Source organism: Puma concolor, chromosome B3 (genome assembly GCF_028749965.1).
Source record: "Puma concolor isolate L17-30 chromosome B3, mPumCon1.1.hap2, whole genome shotgun sequence".
NCBI lineage: Eukaryota > Metazoa > Chordata > Mammalia > Carnivora > Felidae > Puma > Puma concolor.
The window spans coordinates 129,994,253-130,007,985 of NC_141672.1; the positions used below are offsets into that span (position 1 = coordinate 129,994,253).

The 13,733-nt window shown below is 41.8% G+C and overlaps 1 protein-coding gene and 1 long non-coding RNA gene across 2 annotated transcripts in view; one reads left to right on the forward strand and one right to left on the reverse strand.

Moving 5' to 3' along the window:
- CHSY1 (chondroitin sulfate synthase 1) overlaps nt 1–13,733 on the forward strand; it is a 71,789-nt gene that overhangs the window by 13,762 nt on the left and 44,294 nt on the right. The window contains exon 2 of the mRNA XM_025919145.2: nt 1,940–2,435. Within this exon, the coding sequence (XP_025774930.2) occupies nt 1,940–2,435 (496 nt within the window). The remainder of the gene's footprint in view (nt 1–1,939; nt 2,436–13,733) is intronic.
- LOC147580375 (uncharacterized) lies at nt 2,103–12,193 on the reverse strand. Its single transcript, XR_015252837.1, has 3 exons — nt 12,085–12,193; nt 11,515–11,684; nt 2,103–2,427 (listed from the first exon to the last, which is right to left on the reverse strand). It is a non-coding gene; the product is annotated as an uncharacterized LOC147580375 (long non-coding RNA).

Here is a 13,733-nt window from a genome sequence, read left to right on the forward strand (position 1 = left end):
TAAATGGCATAAGACTCCATAGGTCCATTTTAAATCCACAGGCATTAAGGGAAAAACATTACTACGACTGTCTTACATCATTCTAAGATGCACATTTCCCCCCACATTTTAACATCTCTGAAACAGGATGCGTTTTACAGTTGCTGGCATCATGTGATTATGATTGGCACTGTTTTTTCCTTGTTATTGGCACAAAAAACAATTGTGTGTCTTACAGTCGACTTCCTAGCTTTGATGAAAAACGGTATGTATTTAATCCTTGGATTTTTTTGAGAAGCATGTTTGACAAGTTCATCGAATTCCTCTTCTGCTTGAATGAGAGAAATTTGAAGTCATTTTGTATTCCTTATATTTGGGTTAGGAGAAGAATTAAAAGCCAGTAATTGCTTTTTTAAGTAATTCATTGTAGATCATTTATAAAATTACAAAAATAATACTGTACTTTAGAGATTTAGTTTTGCAGATGAAAACATTCTGGAGATGCATGGTGGTGATGTTGAAGAACAATATGAATATGTTCAATGCCACTGAACAGTAGTACTTAAAAAATGGTTAAAATGGTAAATTTCAAGTTACATATATTTTAGCACAGTTAACCCTCCCCCCCCCAATAATATCCTGCTTATAAAAACTTTCCTTCATTTGAAGATACACAGAATAAAAAGAGAAAGCTCTTTATCCCCTTCTTAGTCCCTCCCCACTCCCCTACTTCTGTACCTCTCCTCTGGGGGTTGGTATATGTCTTTTACAAGAATTTCTCTCCCTAAGACCTTTCATGTAAGATGTGTGGTTTTCATTGACCCTTCAAGTTCACTTTTCACTATAATACATATGATTGTAATGGATAAGCAAAATAAAAATATATTGGAGAGAATATCACCTGGGAACAGACCTTTTTTGATCTGCTTCATTTATGTTCTGTTTATTGACTGCTTCATTTATGTTCTGCGATGTTTTTCCTAGAAGTAGTCTGTATAAATGCATATTTGTAGCTGGACCGCTTCAGCTCTTACTACATAAAATGAGGAAGGCATAAGGAAAGTTGGAACACGATGGCCTTAAATCAGTTGTGCAGGAGCAGGATTCTTTGTTTCCTTTTCGTTCATTTCTAATCTCTCCTCTGACAATGGGACGTGCAGTTACCCTTGGCACCCCCCGTCCAGGCTGCTGTGGCAGTTCCCACCCAGTGGCCCCAACCCTCTCCTCCACCCCCGAAGACCGTGGAATACTCAGCGTTCACCCGTTTCTGTGCCATCCCTTTCCTCTGCTGCATCCTGGGTCTGTATCTCATCCTTGACATTCACCCTGTCTCCAGGAAGCATTCTCTGCATTGTGTGTCTTGTTTGTGATCTTTCTGTGTGTTTGCTCTTGAAGGCTGTGTGCCTTTCAGAGCACTTGTTTTAATTCATAATAGTATGTACATTTGTGTGTGACTCCTTTGATAAACGTCTGTCTCTCCTGATGACTGCTCTATAAGTTGGCATCTGTGTTTTGTTCGCCCTGCATCCCCTGGCTTAGCACATACTTGGCATTGATATGCATCCAAAGAAACTTTGCTGAATGAAGAATTTGATTTTTAATTGTCTTCTGGAGTGGAGGAGTTTGTAGGTGGAGGGTTGATAGTATCAGAAAATTAACCTGGGTGTTGAAACCTTGGTGTCCCGGCAATTTGGTTTTCAGCCACAGCTTAAAACTTAGTTATCCCGGAAATATTTTAACACTTCATTAATCTCTTTTTGGTGGGATTCTTTTGAAAATGAACTTGGGCCTTGCAATACCCCATAGCCTGGACTTCTGTTAAGGGGAAGCAAGCAGATCAGGTAGCTTTTTATCATTCCTTCTGAACACACAGTGCTTCAACATGAGTAGATCTGTGGATTTCTGGAAATGAGAAGCTTGAAATAAACTGTTCTCTCACTGATGCTTATTTTAATTCCAGAACATGGTCCAAGACAATTCCTGGGAAAGTCGAATTCTTCTCTAGTGAGGGTTCAGACACCTCGATACCAATTCCGATAGTGCCACTACGGGGCGTGGACGACTCCTACCCACCCCAGAAGAAGTCTTTCATGATGCTCAAGTACATGCATGACCACTACCTGGACAAGTATGAATGGTTTATGAGAGCAGATGATGACGTGTATATCAAAGGAGACCGTCTGGAGAATTTTCTGAGGAGTTTGAATAGCAGTGAGCCCCTCTTTCTCGGGCAGACAGGACTGGGCACCACGGAAGAGATGGGGAAACTGGCCCTGGAACCCGGTGAGAACTTCTGCATGGGGGGGCCCGGTGTGATCATGAGCCGGGAGGTTCTCCGGAGAATGGTGCCGCACATTGGAAAGTGTCTCCGGGAAATGTACACGACTCACGAGGACGTGGAGGTGGGAAGATGTGTCCGGAGGTTTGCGGGGGTGCAGTGTGTCTGGTCTTATGAGGTAAGAACAGAAGAAAAAAAAAACCGGTTAATTTCATCATCAGTTATGCGCCAATTGCAGGAAACTAGTTGATGATACCTTCTCTAAGGCTTGAAGTTGGTATTAAGTTATTACACATTCTTACCTTAGTTTTTTAAATTTGAATTCCTTTTTAGTATCTTTCAGCCTTCATTTGTAGGACATACCTTCTATACTTTTGTCCTCATACCTTAGTTAATAAATCATGGCATTTGGAGCCCAAAGAAATGATACGTTTCACTGTAGGTCACCGTGATATTTTCACAGTTATCTGGAAAATTCATCTAATCTGAGTATTGCTGAATCTGTAGATGTGATTACAGTTGTATCAACTTTCCCTGTCCCTGTTCTCCCAAAGGCCTGACTTCTCTCATGTCGTTTGTTGACCCACACAGTATTGAAACTTAACGTGTTTAGAATTGATAAAATGAGTAATGATATTTTAAAAAAAGCCATTAGCATTTGGTTTTGCATTTATTTTAAACCTTGACATTTTAGACCTTTATTTGTAGTCTGTAAGTTTGCAGTAAGGTTGTTCCTTTGAGGATAGTGGGTAGGCAATCCCTGACTTATCTGGACACACAAATGCAATTTGTTGTAGGAAGTCTACTTGTAGATGTTTTCTCTTTAAATGCTCTCGAGAACATGAGTTAGCTTTTGACTTTTCTCTGTTTTTATTGGCAGATGTGCACCTCTTGCCTGCAGTTACAGGATCTGATATTAGTCAGAATGGAAAAAATTATTTAGGTTGTTGTTGTGTTTAAATTGATAAACTACTGATAGTTGTGATGAACAGAGGGAATTTCTAGACCTCTGCCCAAGAAAAAGAAACCTACTTTCTGATGTGAACTGTTAGCTTTTGTTATGAGTTAATTTTCTCAAGGGCTTGAGTGAAGAAATTGTATTCCTGCCAGTACTTGCCTTCTGCCCCCAAGACTTGCTTTTAAAGGTTTCCTAATAACTGGTTCTTTCATTTGAACTGTTAGGGAAGTGGACATTTTCAAGAATACCGGAAGTAGTTTTCATGTTGTTTCTAATTATAAAAGGTACATTCAGATGTCATTTGAGTGAAACCTCTGATCTCTGTGTGTGTGTCCCCCCCGCCCCCCCCCCCCCCCCCCCCCGACCTCCTCACTGGATCTAGCGGGGGTTTCTGTTGCATTGGATTTTTGCAGCGAGGAAACTATTTGGGGATGTCATGCAGTTTTAAGAATACAGCTGGCAGTGTTTCTGCATTTCCTCCCATCCTTAATTTAGTAGTTGTAACCTTAACATGCTTCATTATAGTTAAAACATGCAGTGCCTTGTGTATTTTGGAATGTTTTACCCTCTCTCTCCCTGATCTCTGAGAAGCTAGCCGTCCTGCTGAATTGTAGACAATAGGCCTACCTTTGAGAGTGAATTTTTAACAATCTGTGTCTTAGTGTCGTGGCGCTGTTATATCTTAACATCCTGCTAGATAGATGTCGCTGGGGCCAGCGTCTTGTTTATCCAGAACTCTCAGCTAGCATTAGTGCCAGGATGTTGTTAGAAAGTATTGTCCTAGGGCTTCAGGGGCTGGGAGGTAGTTTTAGGGCTGTCCTCTTGTAATCGCCAAAGTTCTCTAAGGCCTGAACCTGGGTGCTGAGGATCCTCCTTTCTGGACACTGGAGGCCACCTCTTTGCCTGGAGGCACCTGGTGAATGATTTTATTAGTTAAAGGGATCTGGTGGAGAGGAGGCTCCCTCCCTGGCCAGTTCCCTGTCCCTAGGATCTCTGGGGGGTGTGGAGGACATGTGTGCAGCCAGGGGACAGTCAGCTCTGGGTGGTGTCGCTGCTACTCTCCATGTGTTTACAGGCCTGATGACGACAGAGCTTTTCCTGGGTGCTGCCAGTTTGTGAGCTCCTTTTGCAGGGGCCTGTCCTCTCCCCAAAAGTGACTCGTCCTTTCCCTTTAAATGTGGCTTTACTTCACATGCAAATTGTGAGTTTTGAGTGTAGTTTAATTTCTCATTCTTCTCCTGTATGGCTTGTGCTTTTTTATGTAAGAAATTTTCCCTTCCTGGAGGGATGGGAATTGTCTCCCGTATGTTTTTCTGTAAATTTAAAGTTTTGCCTTTCATGTGTAGTCCTTCATCATTGTCATTTCTAAGAATTAGATCTATTGGGACATGTACCATTTTATTAGACCTTTGATTTCTGTTTTCTTTTTTGGTAGGGCTTTAAGTGCTCTTAACCTACATCGTTAGCTAGGATTTATCATTGTGTTTGCCACTCAAGCGAGATTAATCCCTCGTGTGGATGAGAACTTTTATTAAACTTCCTGTAAATCTAGTTTCTCCATTAAGGTTCACATTATGAGAAATTACTGAGGTGGAGTCTTATGTTAAAGACAATTATGTTAAGCTTTAGGTCTTGGAAGGTACTTATTTAGCTCTTATAAATCTAGCCAGAAGGTGTAATTTTTACTTTTTTTTTTTTTTGCAAATTGAAATAGTGCCTTGGCATTAAAATGCGTCATGAGAGGCAACTGTCATAATCAAAATCCAGATTCATTTCTAAGCTTGTTTTGATTCTTATTGGTAGTAATTTATTAATACATGGTTTTAAAAGACTTTATTTGGAAGTAATTTTAATTTCACAGAAAAAAAACCAACACAAAGCACATCCACACACCCTGGACTCAAATTAACCTGTTAACATTTTACCCTATTCTCATGATCATTTGCCACTGCTGCTTAGTCTCCCCCTGTTCCCGCATACAGGGACATAGACCTGTCCCTCATTTAAGAGTAACTTAACATTGTGGCCCTTTACTTTAACTAACATCAATTGTATTTTGTTTTTTTTTTTTTTTTTTAATTTTTTTTTTCAACGTTTTTATTTATTTTTGGGACAGAGAGAGACAGAGCATGAACGGGGGAGGGGCAGAGAGAGAGGGAGACACAGAATCGGAAACAGGCTCCAGGCTCTGAGCCATCAGCCCAGAGCCTGACGTGGGGCTCGAACTCACGGACCGCGAGATCGTGACCTGGCTGAAGTCGGATGCTTAACCGACTGCGCCACCCAGGCGCCCCTGTATTTTGATTAAGAGTGGGGAAATGCTCTCATATGACCATAGTATAGCCTAAGTTCAGTTCAACACGGAGACTTCAACCTGCCGTTTATTTTCTGATTTTACCTGTTTATGTAGCAAAGTCCTGGGTAACAGTTCTCCCTTCTCCATCACAGAAGCAGCCTCGGGTCAGGTGTTGGATTTGACGGTCACGCCTCTATAGGTAGCCTCCTTCTGTCTGGACTGTTTGCACAGCCTCCATCTGCATCCTTTGTGACTTTGGCATTTTTGATAAGTCTTTAAATACTTTCATTTTCATAATTTAAAAATGTAATTGCAATGCAGTAAACCATAAGGTGGTTTTTAGTAATGCTCCTCAGTGCTTACTGAACCCTCCCAGCCCAGAGTGAGAATGTGGGACTGGAGGCCGTTACTACTGATGGAGAAGCAGAGCAGGCAGACCTGAGCCCCCTTGTCACACGGGCTCGGCATGACATCTCAGTCATAGGAGGTTGCTTTTGAGGAACATTGCTGAACAATTTGAAACAATTTTTTAGGCAAATAAATGACATATACTGGCCTTTTAATAAGGGAACAAAAAGACAGTTGACCTAAGTAACCTTTTCATTTTATGTTTGACTTTTTATTGAGGTATATTATACCTGTGGAAAAGTACACAGATCATAATTAAGTGTAGAGCTCAGTGGATTTTCACAAAGAGAACATAGCTGGGTAACCAGCAACCAGATCTTGCTTTTCTTATTTTAACCCAACATTTGACTTAGTCATAAAGGTGTTTTGCATAGAAAATAGTCATTACTAGGCATAGGTGGTTTTGGCAACTTTAAAAAGTTTATTGGGGTGCCTGGGTGGCTCAGTCGGTTAAACGTCTGACTTCGGCTCAGGTCATGATCACACAGTTCATGAGTTCCAGCCTTGCATCGGGGCTGCTGACAGCTCAGAGCCTGGAGCCTGCTTTGAATTCTGTGTCTCCCTCTCTGTCTGCCCCTTCCCTGCTCACACTCTGTCTTTCTTTCTCTCAAAAATAAATAAACATTAAAAAAAATTATTGGGGGGCCCTGGGTGGCTTAGTCGGGTTGAGTGCCAACTCTTGATTTCGGCTCATGTCATGATCCCAGGGTTGTAGGTATGGAGCCCCACGTCAGGCCCTGCACTGAGTGTGGAACCTGCTTGAGACTGTCTCTCTCTCTTTCTCTCCCTCTCTCCCTTCCCTTTCCCCTTGCCCTCCCTGCCTCCCTTACCCACTTTCTCTCCTCCTCTAAAATAGAATTCAAAAAAATTTAATGCCGTCACATGCTTTAAAATTCAGAAGTTCAGTGGGTTCATTGGGATAAGTTTTCCCATCTCCATCTCTACCTCCTGGGTTCCCTTCAGGGCCAGCCACTGTGGTGTACCCGTAAAGGCGTACCGTATGCATAGGTAATCCATGAAGTGTGTGTATGCTCCTTATTACGTGGATGGTAGCATGTTTTACATACTGCCTGGATCTTGCTGGCTTTCACTTACGTGTCTTGGAAGATTTTCTAGTTGGTACATGAGGAGGTTCATCTTTTTTATGGACATTCAGTCTCTTTCTAGTTCTTTTCAGAAGTGTTTCTAATTAGTCCTTTAACCCAGGGTTTTTTTGTTGTTGTGTGTTTGTTTCTGAGAGAGAGAGAGCGCACGTGTGCAAGTGGGGGGAGGGGGCAGAGAGAGAGAGACAGAGAGTCTTAAGCATCCATGCGGTGCTCAATCCCATGATCCCACGACCCTGGGATCAAGACCTGAGCCGAAGTCAAGAGTTGGAGGCTCAACTGACTGCCACTCAGGTGCCCCTCAGCAGTGTTTCTAATTAGTCCCTTAACTCAGTGTTTCCCAGCCTTTTTCACATGGTGATGCACACATTGAGGTGCTCCTGCTACCCCAACCTCTAACCACTGCACCCCCTGCCCCAGACCCAAAGGGGTTGTTATCTTGGCACATCTAGAAGTTGTTTGGGACACACCAGTATATTAGGACACACCTGTATGACCCTCTGAGTTAACCAGTATTTGTTAAGGGAGCATTAATGAGCCCAGCACAGCTCTCTGAGCGGGCAGGGAACTACAAAAAGGAGAATGAAACATGAATGGCCTTTTTTTCCCCCCAAGGGCTTTAAGTCTGGTTAAGGAGACAAAAACATGTTCATGGAGCAGTTTAGAAAAATGTGAGAGCGTAAAACCCTGTGATAGTGATTTTAAGTATAAAACAGTACAGGGAAGGGTAAGATTGATGATGTTCTTTTTATGGGAAGGCATGTCCTCAAAGGAAATTGGAATTTAGAGCAAAATATGTAAAAAGAGAACGTCTTCCTTTTGTTAGTCTGACTGGCTTATAAAGGAATGTTGAACATCTTTATATCAGAAGGCTGGGAATTTTTTTTCCTTAATAATGGAAGAAGTAATGTTTCTTAACCGCTGGTTGCCATGGAACTGATTTGCATTATACTGGTGCCTTCCTGGGCCTTTAGGCTGCCCATTAACCTTGCCTGCCTAAGAACTAGGCTGGCTCCTAGGTGGCTAGAATAAGATGCTCCAAATACTGATCCCTAATGCTTCCTGATTCTTCAAGGCAGAGCCCCTTGTGGTTTTATACTGAGCCTTATTCTTTTGTTCTGCAAGTTCGATGGTTCCATCTCCAAACTTCTAATAGATTATAAGGGCAAATTAGCATCCACAATGGCGGTGGGGGGGGTTACCATACAAAGACACTGTCAGCAGTGAGTGGGAAGGATATGAAAAAGTGAAACACAAGAGGAAATGAGACTGAACAGCACAGCAGTCTAAGACCCACCATTGTGTTACTGATTTTTAATTTCATTCGGTATGGTTGGAGAACATACTTTGTATTATTTCAGTTCTTTTAAATTTATTGAGACTTTGGGGCGCCTGGGTGGCGCAGTCGGTTAAGCGTCCGACTTCAGCCAGGTCACGATCTCACGGTCTGTGAGTTCGAGCCCCGCGTCAGGCTCTGGGCTGATGGCTCAGAGCCTGGAGCCTGTTTCCAATTCTGTGTCTCCCTCTCTCTCTGCCCCTCCCCTGTTCATGCTCTGTCTCTCTCTGTCTCAAAAATAGATAAACGTTGAAAAAAAAAAATTAAAAAAAAAAAAATTTATTGAGACTTTTTAATGGCCTAACATATGGTTTACCCTGGAGAATGTTTTGTATGTGCTGGAGAAGAATGTGTATTCTGGGGGCACGAGGGTGGCTCAGTCGGTTGAGCGTCCAACTTCGGCTCAGGTCATGATTTCACGGTCTGAGTTCAAGCCCCACATCAGGCTCTGTGCTGACAGCTCAGAGCCTGGAGCCTGCTTTGGATTCTCTGTGTCCGTCTCTCTCTGCCCTTCCCTTGCTCATGCTCTGTCTCTCTGTCAAAAATAAATAAATATTAAAAAAATAAAAAAAAATGTATATTCTGCTATTGAGTATTCTGTGGGTATCTTTTAGGTCTAGTTGATTTGTATGTTGATTAAGTCTTTTTCCTTGTGTGTTTAGTTATTCTATGCATTATTGAAAGTGAGATATTGAAGTCTCTAATATTGTTGAATTGTGTATTTCTGTCTTCTGTTGTGTCAGTTTTTGCTTCATGTATTTTGGGGCTCTGTTGTTAAGTGCATATATGCAATTATGGGTGGACGAGCCCTTTTATCATTATAAAATTCATTCTTTGTCTTTAGTGACAAATTTTGTCTTAAAGTCTGTTTTGTCTGATAGTATAATCATTCCAGCACTCTTTTGGTTACCAGTGCATGCTAGATCTTTTTCCAGCCTTTCACTTTTAGCCTTTTTTTTTCAATGTTTATTTATTTTTGAGAGAGAGAGAAAGAGCGCACGTGTACGCGCACGAGTGAGGGAGGGGCAGAAAGAGGGAGACACAGATCAGAAGTGGGCTCTGGGCTAACAGCAGCGGGCCTGATGCAGGGCTCAAACTCCCAACCGTGAGATCATGACCTGAGTGGAAGTCAGACACTCAACTGACTAAGCTACCCAGGCACCCCTGGTCTGTTTGTCTTTGAATCTAAAATGTTTCTCTTGTAGAGAGCATGTAATTGGACCAGTTTTTAATTGGAGTGTTTAATCCATTTACATTTAATGTCATTACTGATAGGGTAGGATTTATGTCTGTCATTTTGCTCTTGGTTTCCTAGGTCATGTCTGTTTTGTTTCTTTGTTCCTACAGTGCTGCCTTATTTGTGTTAGATAGTTTTTATACATTTTCACTCTCTTGTCATTTCTTTTACTTTATTTTTTCTGAGTTATTTTTTAAGAGGCTACCCTAAGTGTTAACAGTTAACATCTTAACTGGTAATAACATAGGTTGGGTTAACACCAACTTTGCAACTAGTATACACAATCTTTGCTTTGATATAAAGCTTTATTTCTCCCTGTTTCCCTCCTGCTATTATTGTCACACAAATTAACATCTTTATACATGATATGCCTATCAACACAGATTTATAATTACTGCTTAATGCAGTTGTTTTTTAAATCAGATTAGAGAAAAAAATGTTACAACCTATTTATACCGTCTTTTATATTTACCTATGTAGTTACCTTTTTTGGGCTCTTTATTCACGTGTATTTGAGTTAATGTTTAGTGTGCTTTCATTTCAGTCTGAAAGGCCTCTTTTAATATTTCTCATAGGGTAGGTTTGTTAGTGACAGATTCTTCCAGTTTTTGTTTATCTGGGAACGCCCTAATTTCTTCCTCACTTTTGAAGGACAGTTTTGTTGGTAGAGAATTCTTGGTTGACAGTCTTTTTCTTTCAGCAGTTTGAATGGAGGCTTTCTGGTATCCGTGGTTTCTTTGGATGAGAAACCAGTTGTTAATCTTACCGAGGATCCCTCCAATGCGATGAGTCTCTTCTCTTGCTGCTTTTGAGGCTCTGGCTTTCAGTAGTTTGATTATGACGAGTCTAGGTGTGGCTCCCTGAGTTTATTATACTTGGAGTTCCTTGAGCTTCTTGGGCATGTAGATTGTTTTTCATCACATTTGGTAAGTTTTCAGCCATTATTTCTTCAAACATTTTTGCCCTTCTCTCTTTCTCGCTCCTCTCCTTCTGCCACTGCCCTATGCATATGCTTGGGCTCTTTCTTTTCCTTTTTTCTTTCAATTCCTCAGACTGGATAATCTCAACTGGCCTATCTTTTGTCTGTTCAGATTGGTTGTGGATTTTTTGTTTTGGTTATTATGACTTTCAATTCCAGAATTTCTGTTTGCCTCTTTTCTTTATAATTTCCACCTCTTTATTGGCTGCTTCCTTCCTGCCCTACCTACCCCCCTCCCCACATTAATGGGCTGTACCTTCTTGTTTCTTTGAATGTCTCATAATTTCTTGTAGACAACAGAACATTTAAAATAATACAGCAGCCCTGGAAATCAGATTCTGCACCTTCCCCAGGGGTTAATGATGTTACTATTGTTTTAGTGACTTTTTGGAAAATTTTGTAAAGTCTGTAGCGTGTGTGTTTGTAGCCACTTAAATCTCTGCTTGGTTTGCTTAGCGGTTAGCTAATGAATGGATGAAGATTTCCTTAGATGCCTGGAACTAAGTCTCCCAGTCTTTGCTTAGGGGCTCTGTGTACTCATTGGTGCTTGCCTTTAATACTCACCATGCAGTTTTCAGCTCTTCCTTAGCCTCACCTCCTGCCTGTACACAGCCTTACGGTCAACCAGAGATGAGAGCTTAGGGCCTTCTCAGGTCTTCCCTGGGCATGTGCACAGCCCGATGCATGTTCATGGCCTTCTAGGTTCCCAGATATATATAAAAGCTTTTCAAAGTGCCGTATGGACATGTCATACCCCTACTTTTCTTTTTAAGCTGTTTGGTTAGCCTGTGTTTTGCCCATACTGTTAGCCACATCCTCAGGCAGCATGATATTCAACAATTACCTGTGATTATTTTTAACAAATACTTCCTCCCCTCCCCACCAAGAGACTTTTTGCAGTAGGAGGGCTCTGAGTCAGGTCAAATAAAGACAGCCTTACAAGTAGGGTCTTCTAGGAAACCACCAGGCAGGTCAGATAATGACAGTTCTCTGGGAATGGGGCTTTGAAGGAGCTCCAGCCCTGCCTGCTCTGTCTCCTTCCAGTGGCTGCCAGTTTGCTGGTTTTCGGCATGGTTGTGGATGTTGGTTTTCAAGGTTACCACCACATTGCTGGGGAATAGGGAATGGGAACGGACAGTTAACATGCCACAGAATTCACTCTTCTTACCAAAATTTCACTGTTTTTCTTGCATAAATGCTTCTTGGGTTACTCTAAGCCTTTGGTTAATATCCAGAGTCCTGAATAGGTGCCGGAAACTATTTTGGCCCAAGTTCTCTTTGCTTTTATGGAGGAGAGAATTTTTGGAGGTCTTTACTCCACCATTTTCATTTGGTATCACCTAAGACCATCAATTATGGAGCCTTAGCTTCACAGCTTAAATTTTGCTTTCTCCAATTAGATAAATCACTCTGAATATCCTCTTATCCTCTGCATAAGAGGTCAGGGAATTGTGCCCTAAAAATTAGGAAGATTTTCAGCAAGTCAGTTACAATATTCACACATACTTACTTTTCAAATAAATCGTGAACGTCTGCTATGATTAAGACACTGTTCTAGTTGGGGACGCAGCAGTGCAGAGAGCAGAGGTCCTGCTCTCTCCTGTTCCTGTGGGGCTGGGCTGGGGTGCAAAGGGACAGTAGAGTAATGTATGAGGTGTTTAACACATCACAAAGGGACCAATGTTTTTGGTGTGGGGTGAGCAAGAGGAGAGAGGTGTAAGCTGAGGCCAAGTGGCACAAAGGTTGAGGGGAGCAGGGGAGTGAGTGGTGAGGACATGCTTTGGGATACAGTGGGCTGGAATCTCCCAGTTCATTCGGTATTCTTCACTAGCAGTGTCATCCTGGGCAGCGAGTAGCCTAACTTCTCTGGACTGTTAGCTCCTTAAAAGATGGCATAAGACATTGCCTACCTTGTAGGATTGTCTCAAGCATTGAGATGCTGCATATTATCGTAGCTCGTGCTTGGCACAGAGTGAGTGCTTATGAAATACCCAAGTATCTGGAAAACTAAGCCCTTCAGAACTCATTCCCTGAGGACTTTGCATAGGTTTTGACCTGCATAAACAAGTACTTGGATATGACTTGTAGGAACACTGTGGTGTTAGAATCCTTGGTTTTTGCTGTTAAAATTTAAAGAAGACTGTTCTGACAGAACACATCAGAGTTGACCTAAAATGGAGAAGTTAGTTGCTTTGGACCTGTAATTATTTTACTGTCAAAACCTTCTGTAAGTATACAAACATCTCTGAAATGGTGTCCCCATTTGTTATATCAGAGTCTTGTGCTTGTGAGGGAGGGGGTGTGGTCTCAAGGCAAAGTGCTTTGTTCAGGTTTGGTAGGAGTGTGTTAAAGATGTTCGAGACTTTACATGTTCATCATCTTTCTTATTATAAGGTCATCACTAGACATACCTAATTTAGGTTGAATTGACAGAAAAGGGCTCCTTAGCAACATTATCAGGAAGTGGGATCAGAATATCATTTTCCTTATCTTTTTTTTTTTTTTTTTAATTTTTTTTTAACGTTTTTATTTATTTTTGAGACAGAGAGAGACAGAGCATGAATGGGGGAGGGGCAGAGAGAGGGGGAGACACAGAATCGGAAGCAGGCTCCAGGCTCTGAGCCATCAGCCCAGAGCCCGACGCGGGGCTCGAACTCACGGACCGTGAGATCGTGACCTGAGCTGAAGTCGGACGCTCAACCGACTGAGCCACCCAGGCGCCCCTCATTTTCCTTATCTTAAGCTAATAGCTGAAGAGTATTTTCTGTGTAGATGAAAAGATTGAGATCACATGTGCCATCAACTCAATTCCTATAATAAACTGACAGTTTATTTGAAGTGTTAGATGAGACATTTTGAGGTAATACGAGTGAAATGAGCTCTGAGAACTTATTTTCACTATGTGAAAAGGGACTAATCTTTATGAAAAAAAAAATACCTCCCTGCCTAATTATAGTAAAGCAACAATAAACCAGGGAAAAATAGTGTGAGCTGCACAGTAAAGTGTGGAGGGCTGTGGGACTACTGGCGCAGGGTGGAATGGTTTGGGAGGGTAGCGTTGAGGAGGCTTGCATTGTGTGGGTCACTCCTTTCTCTAATCGATTTCTGGACTGTTTTCCACTGTCAGGATGGTATCCATTCACAGTTGTAAGAGATCTA